Here is a 13065-nt window from a genome sequence, read left to right as displayed (position 1 = left end):
GTTATTACTTTAATAAAAGTTTAATTATTTTTAAATTAATGAAAGCATTAAAAGGATTGTTTAACTTTTAATACATTTTTAAGTATGATGTAGAGAGTAATATTCTGAGACAATTTGCAATTGGTTTTTATTTTTGTGGTTTTAGCTTTTTATTCAGCAGCTCTCCAGTTTCAGCAATTTCAGCAATCTGGTTGCAATGGTCCAAATTACCCTAGCAACCATGCACTAATCGGAATAAGAGACTGGAATGTGAAAAGAAGAGGGCCTGAATAAAAAGATGAGTAATAAAAAGTAGGAATAACAATACATCTGTAGCCTTACAGAGATACCAATAGCAACCAATAAGGTAACAGTTTAACAATTTTTTTTTTACCTTGGAAGCAATCACCAATGTCAGAACATGGGCTCTAGACCGTGAAGTGTTTCAGAATATAATGAGAAAGACAGCCCAAAGTAAACATGAAGAATACCTACGTTTTCTTAAGAGGTAAACAACAGTATTGCAATGTTGCAGTGTTAAACAACAGCACATACTGTATGTGTTTAATTTTACATTATTTAACAAGTGCTGGGTGAATAACTAGCATTACATAGACTGAACAAACAATTTTTGTAATGTGACTTTCTTAAAAATGTTATTTTTCTTGCAAAATTAATTAAAGTTAATTTGACCTTCAATAGACAATGTTTTCCCCAGTATATATTTTAATTATATAAATGTAATTATGATGCACTTTCAGCTTTTAAATACCAATTAAACAAAAAGTGGTTAGTGTCCCTAAACCTTCATATTAACATGTATTTTTATTTGTCTAATGTAAGATTGTGTGTAGGTGTTACTTACCATCTTGCAGCCAGATAATCCAATGTAGTTGCAAAAAGGTTAAAAGGGGCCAATAATGGAATACTTCAGGCATAACAGAAACAACTCTCTCATACCTTATATGAGATACACTCAGTGGAGGTATCTCCCTGAACAATGCAATTTACTAGAAAACATACCTTGCCAAATTGACTTGATAGTATATATCAATTTATCTGTTCTCTGTCCTCACTAGAGGATAAGGCAGTTGTGTCTTGGAAAAATGTAATTTTGATTTAAACATAATCACTTTTTAAAGCAGTTTGCCTATTAAAATGGATGGTTCATCAAGTTCAATTAAAGTCAAACAATGCCAGCCATTCTGAAAAATATATATCTATTATTTAAACTACATCTAGGTTAATAACACTTGGAAAAAATAAATATTTATTTTCAACATTGAATATTATTCCGGGATTTATATAATTAAAAATGCCTTAAAGGACACATGTCTATTTCTAAATGTATCTCGAACTGGATTTAAATCCTTCTATTTATTATCATGAGAAATGCTATTGCCATTTTTATTTGATATGGCAAAATATTTATTTGACAGGTGTTGCCACCACATATTTGTTAATGATAATAACCAGGGAACAATGACCAGTAGTTTCTTTTTTTTTTTGTATAAAAGTGTGTCCTTGTTGAAGAAACTGCCTGATCATAAGCTAATGAAGATCGCAGATTGCTTGGAACTGGTGAGAACTTGTCCTGATATATATAATTAAATATCATACACGCATTCATAGTTTGATTTGATTTTATTGTTTACTTTATTTTTTAACCCAACAAGAAGTACTAAGTCTGAGTACTTTATGGGGTCATTGTATTATTAGTTGATGGGTTGGGTTTGGGCGCATTGTTTTTTTACATTTGTGATTGGGTTTTTATTTAACTAATAAGGTTTCCATGCGGTGAGCTTTTTTTCCTGGAAAAAAAGTTCATGAATTGAAAAAACAAGCATGGATTCAACTTGAAAATAAGCAGTGAAGCCTAGACAAAATGAGATATTTCCAAAACATTAAAGCAAAACAGCAGAATTCATTAAAAGGGCTCTAGGTGTATTTTAAATAATCCTGGTTATTATCTTGGGAAAGAAACATAATATGGAAGTTACCCACTTCAGATGGGTGTTAAGGGATCACACATTTTCTTTTTGGAGGATTTAGCAAAAACAGTTTCAGAGGTGTTGACTTTATGTCAGTATTGAGTTCATTATATAATTTAGGTAGAAGAAAGGCAATCTGCCATTGAGAAGTAGTCAAAGAGAACTTTGCACTTAGGTATAAATTACACCACCAATTTATCAATGCGCTTTTCATCAAAATTCCCTGGTGACGTTAATTAATTCCATGCCAGGATGATACAGTGTTTGCTCTTCCATTTCTCAAGGTTTTGATCCCGAAATCATTTTGAACAGGTCTTCTTGGATCTGATCTCTCCAGAGGGCCAACCATGTAACGTAACACTGACACAGATGTTATGAATTAATAATTCAGCAGAATTTCACTGAAGAGCACAAGCAATTTTCTCTAAAATGGAAAAATGTGTTTCTAATAGAATGTTTGAAGAACAGACGTAATGAGAGCATGGGAAATCAATACTGGCTCTGGAATCTAAATGCTTCAATGTATATAACAATTTGTGAATTTTTATTAATGGCATGATTTTTTTTATTTTTTACTATCTGTGTGTATATATATATATATATATCTATGGTAGGCAGGCAAGCAGAGGATCAGGAGCATAAAGTCATCAATCACTTTAGACTCAATCACCTGGTCACGACTCCCTCTGCACCTTGCAGTGGCAGGCAGCACCCCCAGCCCCTCTGGGAGTTCTTAACACAGACAGATAACCTTCCTGTTCTGTGTCCTGCTGTGAGAGAGCTTCCTAACACTCAAGTATGATTAAATACTTTTCCACAGGACAGCCTTCCTGTGAAAGTGAGTTCCAACATGCAAACTGGACCCCCATTAAAATGGATTGCCTGTTCCTTCCCGAACACTATAGCTTCCATGGCCAGACAGCAAAATCCTTTAAACAGAGAAACCATTCCCTGTTTAGTAAAATCTCCTTTGCATATGTATGTATGTATGTATATATATATATATATATATATATATATATATATATATATTGTGACAAAGAGCTATGTCCCAATAGACTGCCTGTATATGATGGGAGGTATATAGCACCCAGCCTGAGGTATTGGCTCCTTTAAATCTCCAGGGTAAGACAGGTTAGGACCCTGGAGCAAGGATAGTTTAGTATGCTGCCCAATTAGTCCGCAGGTGGGGCTGTTTAAGAGAGCCTGGCGGGGAGTGGTAGTGTGTTGTACTGGGAGTCAGAGAGAACCTCTGAACACACGCTGTGAAGTGTTTTGTGAACAAACTGTGTGTTTGACTGCAACTCAAAATAGCAAATGTTTGTTACCACCGCAAGGAACTTTCCTATGGACAGTAACACTGCAAACCAGTGAGGTTTTCATTATTATTTGACTGTTTAGCATGGAAATTGTGCCTGTTTAAGTTGTCCGGTTTGAACAATAAAACCCCAGGCAGGAGTCTGTTTCACTTTTGTTGCAAACCTAAGCCTCCTGTCTCCTCTGTAAGAACTGTTTTACCTGGGGGCGTGGCTAGCCGGCAAGCAGCGTGGACGCGTCTCTTAAGCGCTCCCAGGGTCCCTACTAATTCCGGCCAATATCAGCCATAAAATATAGCTGACCTGCAGGATACAAGGTACATGGAGATCCGGATCGTCGGCCGCTTCCATCCGGACTCACATCCACCGGCCCAGCAGCTCCTAGGCTGCGAACTGACGTGCGGCTTAGAGCCGCGGACTCCAATACAGCTCTGCCCTGGGCGCGTCCGGACCGGGAATTCCACCCCGCCGACTGCTACTGAAACTAACACAGGGGGGCACACGCGGTGGCGTATTGAAAGGGTGAGTGCCAAACTGACCCTGGGGGCGCCCCATCTCACCGTCCCTAAGGCATGCTAATGCTCACTCCTCTGTAGACTTCCAGGGCCTGAGACTGTGGGGTTTCCTGCCACTCCCTACAATACGGGAATACTGTTATTGCCTGAGGCCCTAAGAGGAACAAACTCAGGGGGGACCACCTTGTGTGCCGCCCTCAAGAAGGTCCCTGTCAGCAAAGGAGGCAGCCTTATTAGGTGGTACCCACGAGGAGAAGGGTGGGCCCCATACCGTGCACAGACAGAGCTTCTGCAACGCTCCCTTCCATCTACACGCCACACGGCTATATTGTAACGGCAGCCCTGCGCCCTGTAGTGGAGTACCCATTTGACCTCTACAGTCACTTCCTTAGCCAGGTCTACTTCAAGGCCCTACAGTACTCCTGCCATCATCCTGCCTTATGGAATGGTCACACATGGGCACTGATCTAATGTAGAGAACCCAGACTTGAGCTCCGTGTACCGCATTTTACCACTACTTTGGAGACCCTACTCTAGCAACAAGTACAGTTCCTGCTATAACGACACTACTCTTCCCATGATGGGAGGCAGCAAAACACAAAAACCCAAGTCTGATGCGGCATCTAAACTTGAGCAATTTGCCAGGCAGCCCTCTCAAAATGGCTCTCAGCCGAAGGAGCCTCAACCAGAGGCTGCGAGCTCCTCATCATCGCAACCTGAAGCAGCGACACAACTGCTGTTGGACGCAATTACAGATTGCAGGACCTCACTGTCCACTAAGTTGGAGGAGGTCAAAAACTATCTTTCGCTACTTCGGGCTGACCTACAGAATATGCGGGAGAGAGTGTGTGCGACAGAAAACAGAATCTCAGCCCTTGAGGACACCTGCGCTCCAATTCCTGCAGCAATAACGCGCATGGAAACTCAACTTAAAGCCTGCACGGACAAGCTGGACGACTATGAAAATAGGCAGCGGCGAAATAATGTACGAATTTTGGGGCTCCCAGAAAGAGCAGAGGGAAATGACCCAGTGACCTTTGCAGAAAAATGGCTGAGAGACTTCATCCCCACAGCTGCCTTCTCACCCTTCTATGCGGTCGAAAGAGCCCATCGGGTGCCAGGTAGGAGTCCCCCGCCAGGAGCACCTCCCAGGCCCTTCTTGGTTCGTCTGCTGAACTTCAGAGATCGGGACGCCATACTTCAGGCAGCCAGACAAAGCCCAGATATTATGGTGGAAGGGAAAAAGGTATCCATCTACCCAGATTTTTCTGCAGAGCTTCAAAGACAAAGAGGCACCTTTATGGCAGTCAAGCGTCGCCTGCGGGAAGCCAATTTGAAATATGGCATGCTCTACCCAGCCAAATTGAGGGTTCAAGCCGGAGACAGAGCCAACTTTTTCACCTCAGCTCAAGATGCAAGTGACTGGCTTGATGCGAGAGGTGCTCCGTCCCCTAGAGCCAGCCCTCGCCGTCCCAACTAAAATGTAGCTGGAAGCAGATGCTGCAGCAGGTGAGATCGTTCTTGTTTATACCTTTCTGACTGATATAGCCTCGTATTATTGCCTGAGCCGTATGTAGTAGACTCCATTCACGGGTGATAGGGAGAGGGCATCGCTCCACATGTACCCACACTGCTCAGTGAAATATGGATATACCTTTTCCACCTCGGAGTGGAACATGGCTGGAACTGTGTAAGCCATAATTGTGGCTTGGTTGCTACAGACTGTTCATGCATGTGCTTTTGAGCTTTCAGAGCCACTCTTGATACCCTATCTATGGACTACTCAAGATAGGAGCCCACTCTCTCCTTACTGGTTCTGTGCTGATACTACGCTAGAGCATGTCATAACCTATCCACTGAAAAATTATCCCATGATATGGCCAGTGTGCAGCAGGGGGACGGTTATACACTGGGATTTACACTGTCTTAGTATTCCTGTGTGATGTGCTTATTGCCCGTACTGCACTAGTGCCTGATATGCTTGGCTACCTCAGTCGGATCCTGCTGCAGTGATGGAACTTAGGATCTCCCCACATACATATGCTATTTTAGGTACCACGGAGACTCGGACTCTACCCCTGTACCAACGTATATTTTTGTTTTGAGAGTTACTGCCAAGTGCTACCCACTCCCCTGTTGGGATTGTTCGAATTAAGGGAAAATGTATCTCCAGGTTGGGAGGAGGATACCGGGTGGGGGGTATGATGTTAATGGGTATGCTTTTTGTCTGTCTTTTTTCTCTTTTCCTTCTTCATTTGCTTTGCTTACCTCTGTGAGGGGAGGTTTAAGGACTAACAAATATTGCTGGTGGTGCGAGACATTGCTGTTGACAGCTATAGGTATCCCACGAAACTCGAAGTATACTCCAATATCACCTGCAAACGTCACTCTCTTGCTGGGTGACCTCGGACCCTTAGAGCCACCCGGGCCCCAGTGGAACATAGTTTACCCTAAAAATGACTATGGCTCCCCAAAGTTTTAAACTACTATCCTGGAATGTGCGTGGGATTAATGATAAAGTCAAAAGGGCAGTGGTTTTAGATACGGCCAGAAAATCTGGGGCGGATATTATCTTACTCCAGGAGACACATCTAGGCCAGAGAGTACGTGCTCTGAAACGGAACTGGGTTTCGGTGGCATACCATGCGGACTTCTCAACATACTCCAGGGGAGTTGCTATCCTAATTAGGAAGTCATTAAATTATCATTTTCACGCACTAACCTCGGATAGAGGTGGCAGATATTTAATTTTGAAAGCCCAAATTGCCGGTACCACTTATATCATTGTTAATGTATACTTACCTCCTCCCGCAGATATTCAAATACTAAATGAAATCCTACAAAAAGTAGCTGCGATGGGCAACCATCGTATGTTATGGGCAGGTGACTTTAACTTGGTCCCTGATCCGGCTCTAGATAGGCTTCACCCCTCCGCCCATGACACTAAAACTTTTGCCCGCTGGGTAGAAGCTACTGGCCTGATAGATGTCTGGAGATGGAGGCACCCCCAGCTTCAACAGTATTCGTGTTACTCGGTGGCCTGTGCGGCAATGTCTTGTATCGATGTATGTCTAGGTACAACTGAAATATTACCATATGTTGACTCTGTAGAATACTTGACAAGGATGTGTTCTGATCATGCCCCCCTATTATTGTGTCTGGTGGCACCAATCAGGTTAGAAGGGATAAATGGAGATTACCCCCCAAATGGATAGCTAACCCACAGGTTCACGAACGTCTCCTCCCTCTGCTGACACAATATTGGGAAATAAACCAAGACACTGCAGCAGAACATATAGTGTGGGACGCCGGTAAGGCCTATATAAGAGGTGCATATATCTCCCTTATTAAATTAGCGCGTAGGGAGGGAGACCAGGCTCTCTCTCTGGCTCAAGACACTCTAACTAAAGCAGAATCAGAGCTGACGCAAAAAGAATCGGATGAAACTAAACAGGCTATGCAATCAGCTCAGAGGGATCTGGACTTACTACTAGTTGACAAATACTCGCAACGGGAGCTTTATAGAGCAGCTGCCTGGTATGACAAGGGCGACAAAAATGGGAAGCTGCTGGCGCTACTGGCCAGGGGAGATGTGCCTAAGACCATAATACAGGCCATTACTGATGGAAATGCTCTAGTTACAGACCCGACCCTAATGACGCAACAATTTGAGACGTATTTTCAATCCACTTACCAATCACCTCCCGATACCTCGTCTGATAGGCTTAAGGAGTTCCTAACTACAATAGACTTCCCAGAGATCTCTCCAGATCTAGCCACACAATTAGACCAAGATATTACCTTAGATGAAATTAAAGAGGCAATTAATGGGTTTCCTATGGGGAAAACACCTGGTCCAGATGGGATTCCGATAGAATGGTATAAGAAGTATGTAGACTTTCTGGCCCCCAAACTCCTAGCTCTCTTCAATGGAACCATTAGGACGGGGGTATTGCCGGACTCATGCTATGATGCCTTTATTACTCTAATACACAAGGAAGGCAAACCCCCTGATAGGTGTGATTCATATAGGCCTATCTCCCTCCTTAACTGTGACATTAAGATTTTTGCCAAAATCATAGCCAGCAGACTTAAATTGATAGCACCTGATTTAATACATCCGGACCAGACGGGCTTCATGCCCTCTAAGGCCACGGATATCAATGTGAGACGACTCTTTACTAATCTAGCGATCCAGCATGATAATATGGGGAATAGAATTGTAGTGTCCCTCGATACAGCGAAGGCCTTTGACACTGTCCAGTGGCCATACTTATGGGAGGTATTAACTCGGTATAAGCTGGGTCCTAAACTTCAGAAGTTGATTCAGATTCTGTATGCGCACCCGAGGGCCAAGGTATTGGTCAATGGACAAATATCCGACAGCATATATCTGGGAAGGGGCACCCGCCAGGGGTGTCCTCTCTCGCATTTGCTTTTTGCCCTGGCTATAGAACCCCTGGCCATTAGAATACGGGCGAATGAGGATATACAGGGCCTTTGTATAGGAAACCTGATTGAAAAAATCTCGCTATACGCTGACGATATGCTTGTCTATCTGGCCAACTCGGGTGCAGCCCTTGAAAATCTCCTGGCAACTATTTCTGAGTTTGGACAATACTCCGGTCTGAAAATAAATCGCACTAAGTCGGTGGTGTTCCCCATAGATCCCCTTCCCCAGGGTTCACCGGACACCTTACTACAACTCAAAGTTGTGCACTCATTTAAATACCTGGGTATAGTGATCCATAAAGACCTTAATAGGTATGAACAACTTAATTTAGATCCAGTAGTGCAGACCCTGACTAACAAAGTTGCTGTATGGCAAGACCTACCTCTTTCTTTACCAGGCAAAATTAATATGTTTAAAATGATCTATTTACCCAAATTTCTATATACTCTCCACAACTCTCCCATAACCCCTCGGGCCCATTGGTTTACCAGAATAGACAAAATAATTAGAAATTTCTTATGGGCAGGAGAACATCCCCGATTAAACTTTAGGGTGCTACAGGCGCCGGCTTCTGGAGGAGGCCTAGCATTACCTAATCTTAAACTCTACTTCCTTGCGGCCCAGTTGGTTTATGCCCACTGGTGGATTGTCCCTGATAGAAGCAACGCAGCGGTGGTGTTAGAAGCAGCGGTAATAGGCTCTTTTGAGGCCCTTGCCAAACTCCCTTACCGAGGTGTCTCCCCATATCACGTGACCACTACCCCTATGCACACAGTGGTGAAAGCATTTCAGAAATCTCAAGAACTGGTTCGAGGAACCTCTACAGCCTGGTCCCCCCATACCCCGTTATGGGGCAATAATCACCACCCTCATTTTCGCTCACTCCCAGACATCGCCAGGTGGGCACAGATTGGGATTAAAACTCTTGGTGATATCGTTACTGGGGGTGACTGTAAAAGGTTTGCCACAATCCAACAGGAATTCCACCCCCACCCGGATATGTTGTTTCGTTATTTGCAATTACGCCATGCTTTCAACGTGCAATTCCCACTAAAGCCTGTGGATTTAAAGGTATCGACCCTTGAGACCTACTTGCACAGGTTAGACCTAACAAAACCCCTATCCTGGTTATATACGATACTATCTACGCTGGTCCCTCTCCCCTTGAGAGAGTTAAGGGCAAAGCAGATATCCCTGACCTGAATGATGAAAAATGGAAGGATGCACTACAGCTTGTAACAGCGCTATCAATATCCATGAGGGACAGGCTTATACAAATTAAATTTTTAAATAGAGTTTACTTAACCCCCTACCGCCTGGCTAAAATATATGGTACTGTGTCGGATCTGTGCCCTAAGTGCAGAGTGGAACCTGGTACGATGTTTCATGTGTTCTGGTCCTGTCCAATAATTCAGAGTTTTTGGAGTGCAGTACTCCAATACTTGAATGAAAAGCTTGCACTACCCAGTATTCGTTCGCCAGAAACCTGTCTGTTGGGGATAATGGGGGATTTGCAGCTACACCCCTACGCTAGATTATGTTACAGCTTCTGTATTATGCCAAGAAAGCCATATTAATGCACTGGAAATCGCTCAACCCTCCCACGATACAATATTGGAAAAAAACTGATAAATGACTCTCTCTCGAATCAGAAACTGACCTATCTCTCGAGAGGATGCCCCGCGAAATTTGAAGCGATCTGGGGTACCTGGTTGAATGTGCAAGCTGGTTAACTGCCTATACACTAATTTAATGGATATGTCATTTTATGCCTTACCTCCCCTCCCCCCCTCTCTCTCAACTTTCTCCCTTTTCTGTCTCTTTATTGCTCTTTAACTGAGTTATGTTTAAAACTTTAAATAAAAAACTTATAAAAAAAAAAAAGAACTGTTTTACCTGAGCCCTACCGGCTGCTTTGAGCTATTCCCCACAAATGGTGTTTCGGATGCGGGCAACAGAGAGAGACAGTGAGCATAATAGGACAGCCATTGGTAAAAGGCCAGTGCTATCTGCTGCAGACTGTGGGAGTTGTAGTTCAACAACATGGAGGAACTTGTGTTGCAGCTGGCCAAAGTCAATGCTAGTCAGCAAGAGACCAATGCCATCCAGAGTGAGAGTATGGCCACCCAGCAAGAGACTAATCGTTTGCTTGCAGCCCAACTGGCAGCATTAGCAAAGGCGGGTGAGGCTGATCGACAACTCTTGACGGATGTGGTACAGCAGATGGCTGCACTGAGGTGCAATGTGTCAAGTGGGGCCCCTTGCACAGATAGCTCCATTAAGGCCAGTCGTTTTCTGCAAAAGATGACGCCACATGATGATGTTGAGGCATATCTGCATACTTTTGAAAGGACTGCCGAGAGGGAGTTTTGGCCCAAGTCCCAGTGGGCAGGTCTGGTAGCGCCTTTTCTGACTGGGGATTCCCAAAAGGCATACTTTGATTTGACCATAGCCGATGCCAAAGACTATGACAGGTTAAAAACGGAGATACTCCACCGCAAGGGTGTCACCTCAGCCATTCGAGCTCAACGGGTGCACAAGTGGTCATACCAGCAGGAGAGGTCTGACTGAATTCATCTTGTGAAAAAGTGGCTGCAGCCAGAATCCCTGTCAGCTCCTCAAATCGTGGAAAGGGTCACTGTGGACCACTTTCTGAGAGCTCTTCCGCCATCCTTGAAGAGATGGGTGAGTCATGCAGATCCCCAGACAGCCGATCACCTGGTGGAAATGGTGGAACGCTATATTGCCGCTGAGGACAACTTAGGATCGTTTCCACAACAGCGCAAGCCAGCCACAAAACATCCATCTGCAAGGTCCCCAGGAAAAGCCAGCGATTCGTTGCCTCAGGATACTGGGGCTGACCAAAAGGCTATAGAATGGTCTAAAGGAGCTGACAAAACTCAGCTGTCCCCTCCAACCAAGGGTCGAGGCCAAGTGCAATGCTGGCGATGTAATGAATGGGGTCATGTTGCTGCCAGGTGCCCACTACCTGCAGAGCCCATGGATTGTCACTCGGCTCAGCAGGTGTCGTTGTTTGCTCACCCTGCGTGCACCGCAGACATTGACTTGCATATGGCGGTGGTAAAGGTGGGTGGAAAGTCTGTTCAAGCTCTGTTGGATTCCGGGAGCTTAGTGACAATGGTGCACGCCAGTTTGGTAAGCCCAGACCAAGTTAATGAACGTAATCTTGGGGTGCTCTGTATTCATAGAGAATGTAAAAGTTATCCCACTGCTGTAGTGACATTTGAAACTGTTACTGGTTCTGTCTGTCATGAAGTGGGTGTTTCCTCTGTTTTGATGCATAGTGTAATTTTGGTACGAGACTTTCCCCTCTTTTGGAAGCTCTGGGGAAAGGAAGGTTCTCCACAGGGGTCTGAGAAAGGGATTCCTAAGGATGCACCAGGGGTTTGTGAACCTAACTCAGATGTAGTTACTGAAGGGGAGACCATGCTTGAAGCAGATCATTTTCCCCTAGAGGTACTAGCAGGTGAAACAGAGTTGCCCTTGGAGCCCTCCGAAGCATCCGATATGCCAGATTTGGAGGTCTCTCGGGTTAACTTTGGAACAGCCCAAATGAGGGACTCTACACTGAATAGGGCCTGGGAAAATGTTAAGGTAATTAATGGTGAACCTCAGGAACCTGGTGCTGAGAGTGTCTTCCCTCATTTTTCTGTCAGTCAAGATTTACTGTATCGGGTTGACAAAGTCCAAGGGGGGGTGGTAGAGCAGTTGTTAGTGTCCCAGACCTATACGCAAATGGTCTTGGACCTGGCCCACACTCACCCCCTGGGTGGTCACCTACGTCAGGAGAAAACCCAACAGCGAATTTTACAAAGGTTTTATTGGTTCGGTATATTTGCTGAGGTGAAGGGGTATTGTGACTCTTGCCCAGAATGCCAACTGTCTGCCCCGGTACCTCACTTCCGTAGCCCTCTAGTGCCATTGCCTATCATTGAGGTCCCATTTGAAAGAATTGCAATGGTTAAGTCAGCTCGGGGCCATCAGTATATTCTCGTAGTTATGGATTATGCTACGCGGTATCCTGAGGCAGTCCCTTTAAGAAACACAGCCTCCAAAAATATTGCTAAAGAGCTGTTCTATATGTTTACCCGCACTGGCATTCCTAAAGAAGTCCTCACAGACCAGGGTACACCCTTTATGTCTCGGGTTATGAAGGAACTATGTAAGCTGTTGAAAATTAAACAGTTAAGAACTTCTGTTTATCACCCCCAGACTGAGGGGTTGGTAGAGCGCTTTAACAAAACCCTGAAAAACATGTTAAAGAAGGTGGTAGATAAGGATGGGGGGGATTGGGACTCTCTCCTGCCATACCTTATGTTCGCCATTAGAGAGGTGCCCCAGTCATCCACAGGCTTTTCGCCCTTTGAGCTATTGTACGGTCGTCACCCCAGGGGTCTCTTGGATGTAGCAAAAGAGACCTGGGAGCAAGAGGTAACACCCCATAAGAGTGTGGTGGAACATGTTACCCTCATGCAGGATAGAATTGCTGCAGTCATGCCCATAGTCAGGGAACACATGCAGCAAGCACAGGAGGCCCAGAGTCGGGTTTACAACCGTCCGGCTAAAGTTCGAACTTTCAACCCTGGGGACCGAGTATTGGTTCTTGTCCCAACAGTTGAGAGCAAGTTCCTGGCTAAGTGGCAGGGCCCGTATGAAATAATCGAGAAAATAGGTGAGGTGAACTATAAAGATTACCAACCAAATAAAAGGAAGAAAGAACAGCTTTACCACGTAAACTTAATAAAACCCTGGAAGGACAGAGAAGTCCTCACGGCTATAGTTCAACCCCA

The 13065-nt window shown here is 44.4% G+C and overlaps 1 protein-coding gene across 3 annotated transcripts in view; it reads left to right on the top strand.

Moving 5' to 3' along the window:
• Window positions 1–13065, top strand: part of prkg2.L (protein kinase cGMP-dependent 2 L homeolog) — a 59036-nt gene that overhangs the window by 17064 nt on the left and 28907 nt on the right. For all 3 annotated transcript variants that reach the window (NM_001092130.1, XM_018245105.2, XM_018245102.2), the window contains 2 exon segments: window positions 382–487; window positions 1497–1560. In NM_001092130.1, coding sequence (NP_001085599.1) covers window positions 382–487; window positions 1497–1560 — 170 coding nt within the window.

Source organism: Xenopus laevis, chromosome 1L (genome assembly GCF_017654675.1).
Source record: "Xenopus laevis strain J_2021 chromosome 1L, Xenopus_laevis_v10.1, whole genome shotgun sequence".
Taxonomy (NCBI): domain Eukaryota; kingdom Metazoa; phylum Chordata; class Amphibia; order Anura; family Pipidae; genus Xenopus; species Xenopus laevis.
The sequence above is the reverse complement of the archived record's forward strand: the minus strand, read 5'-3'. Positions and strand labels throughout refer to the sequence as shown.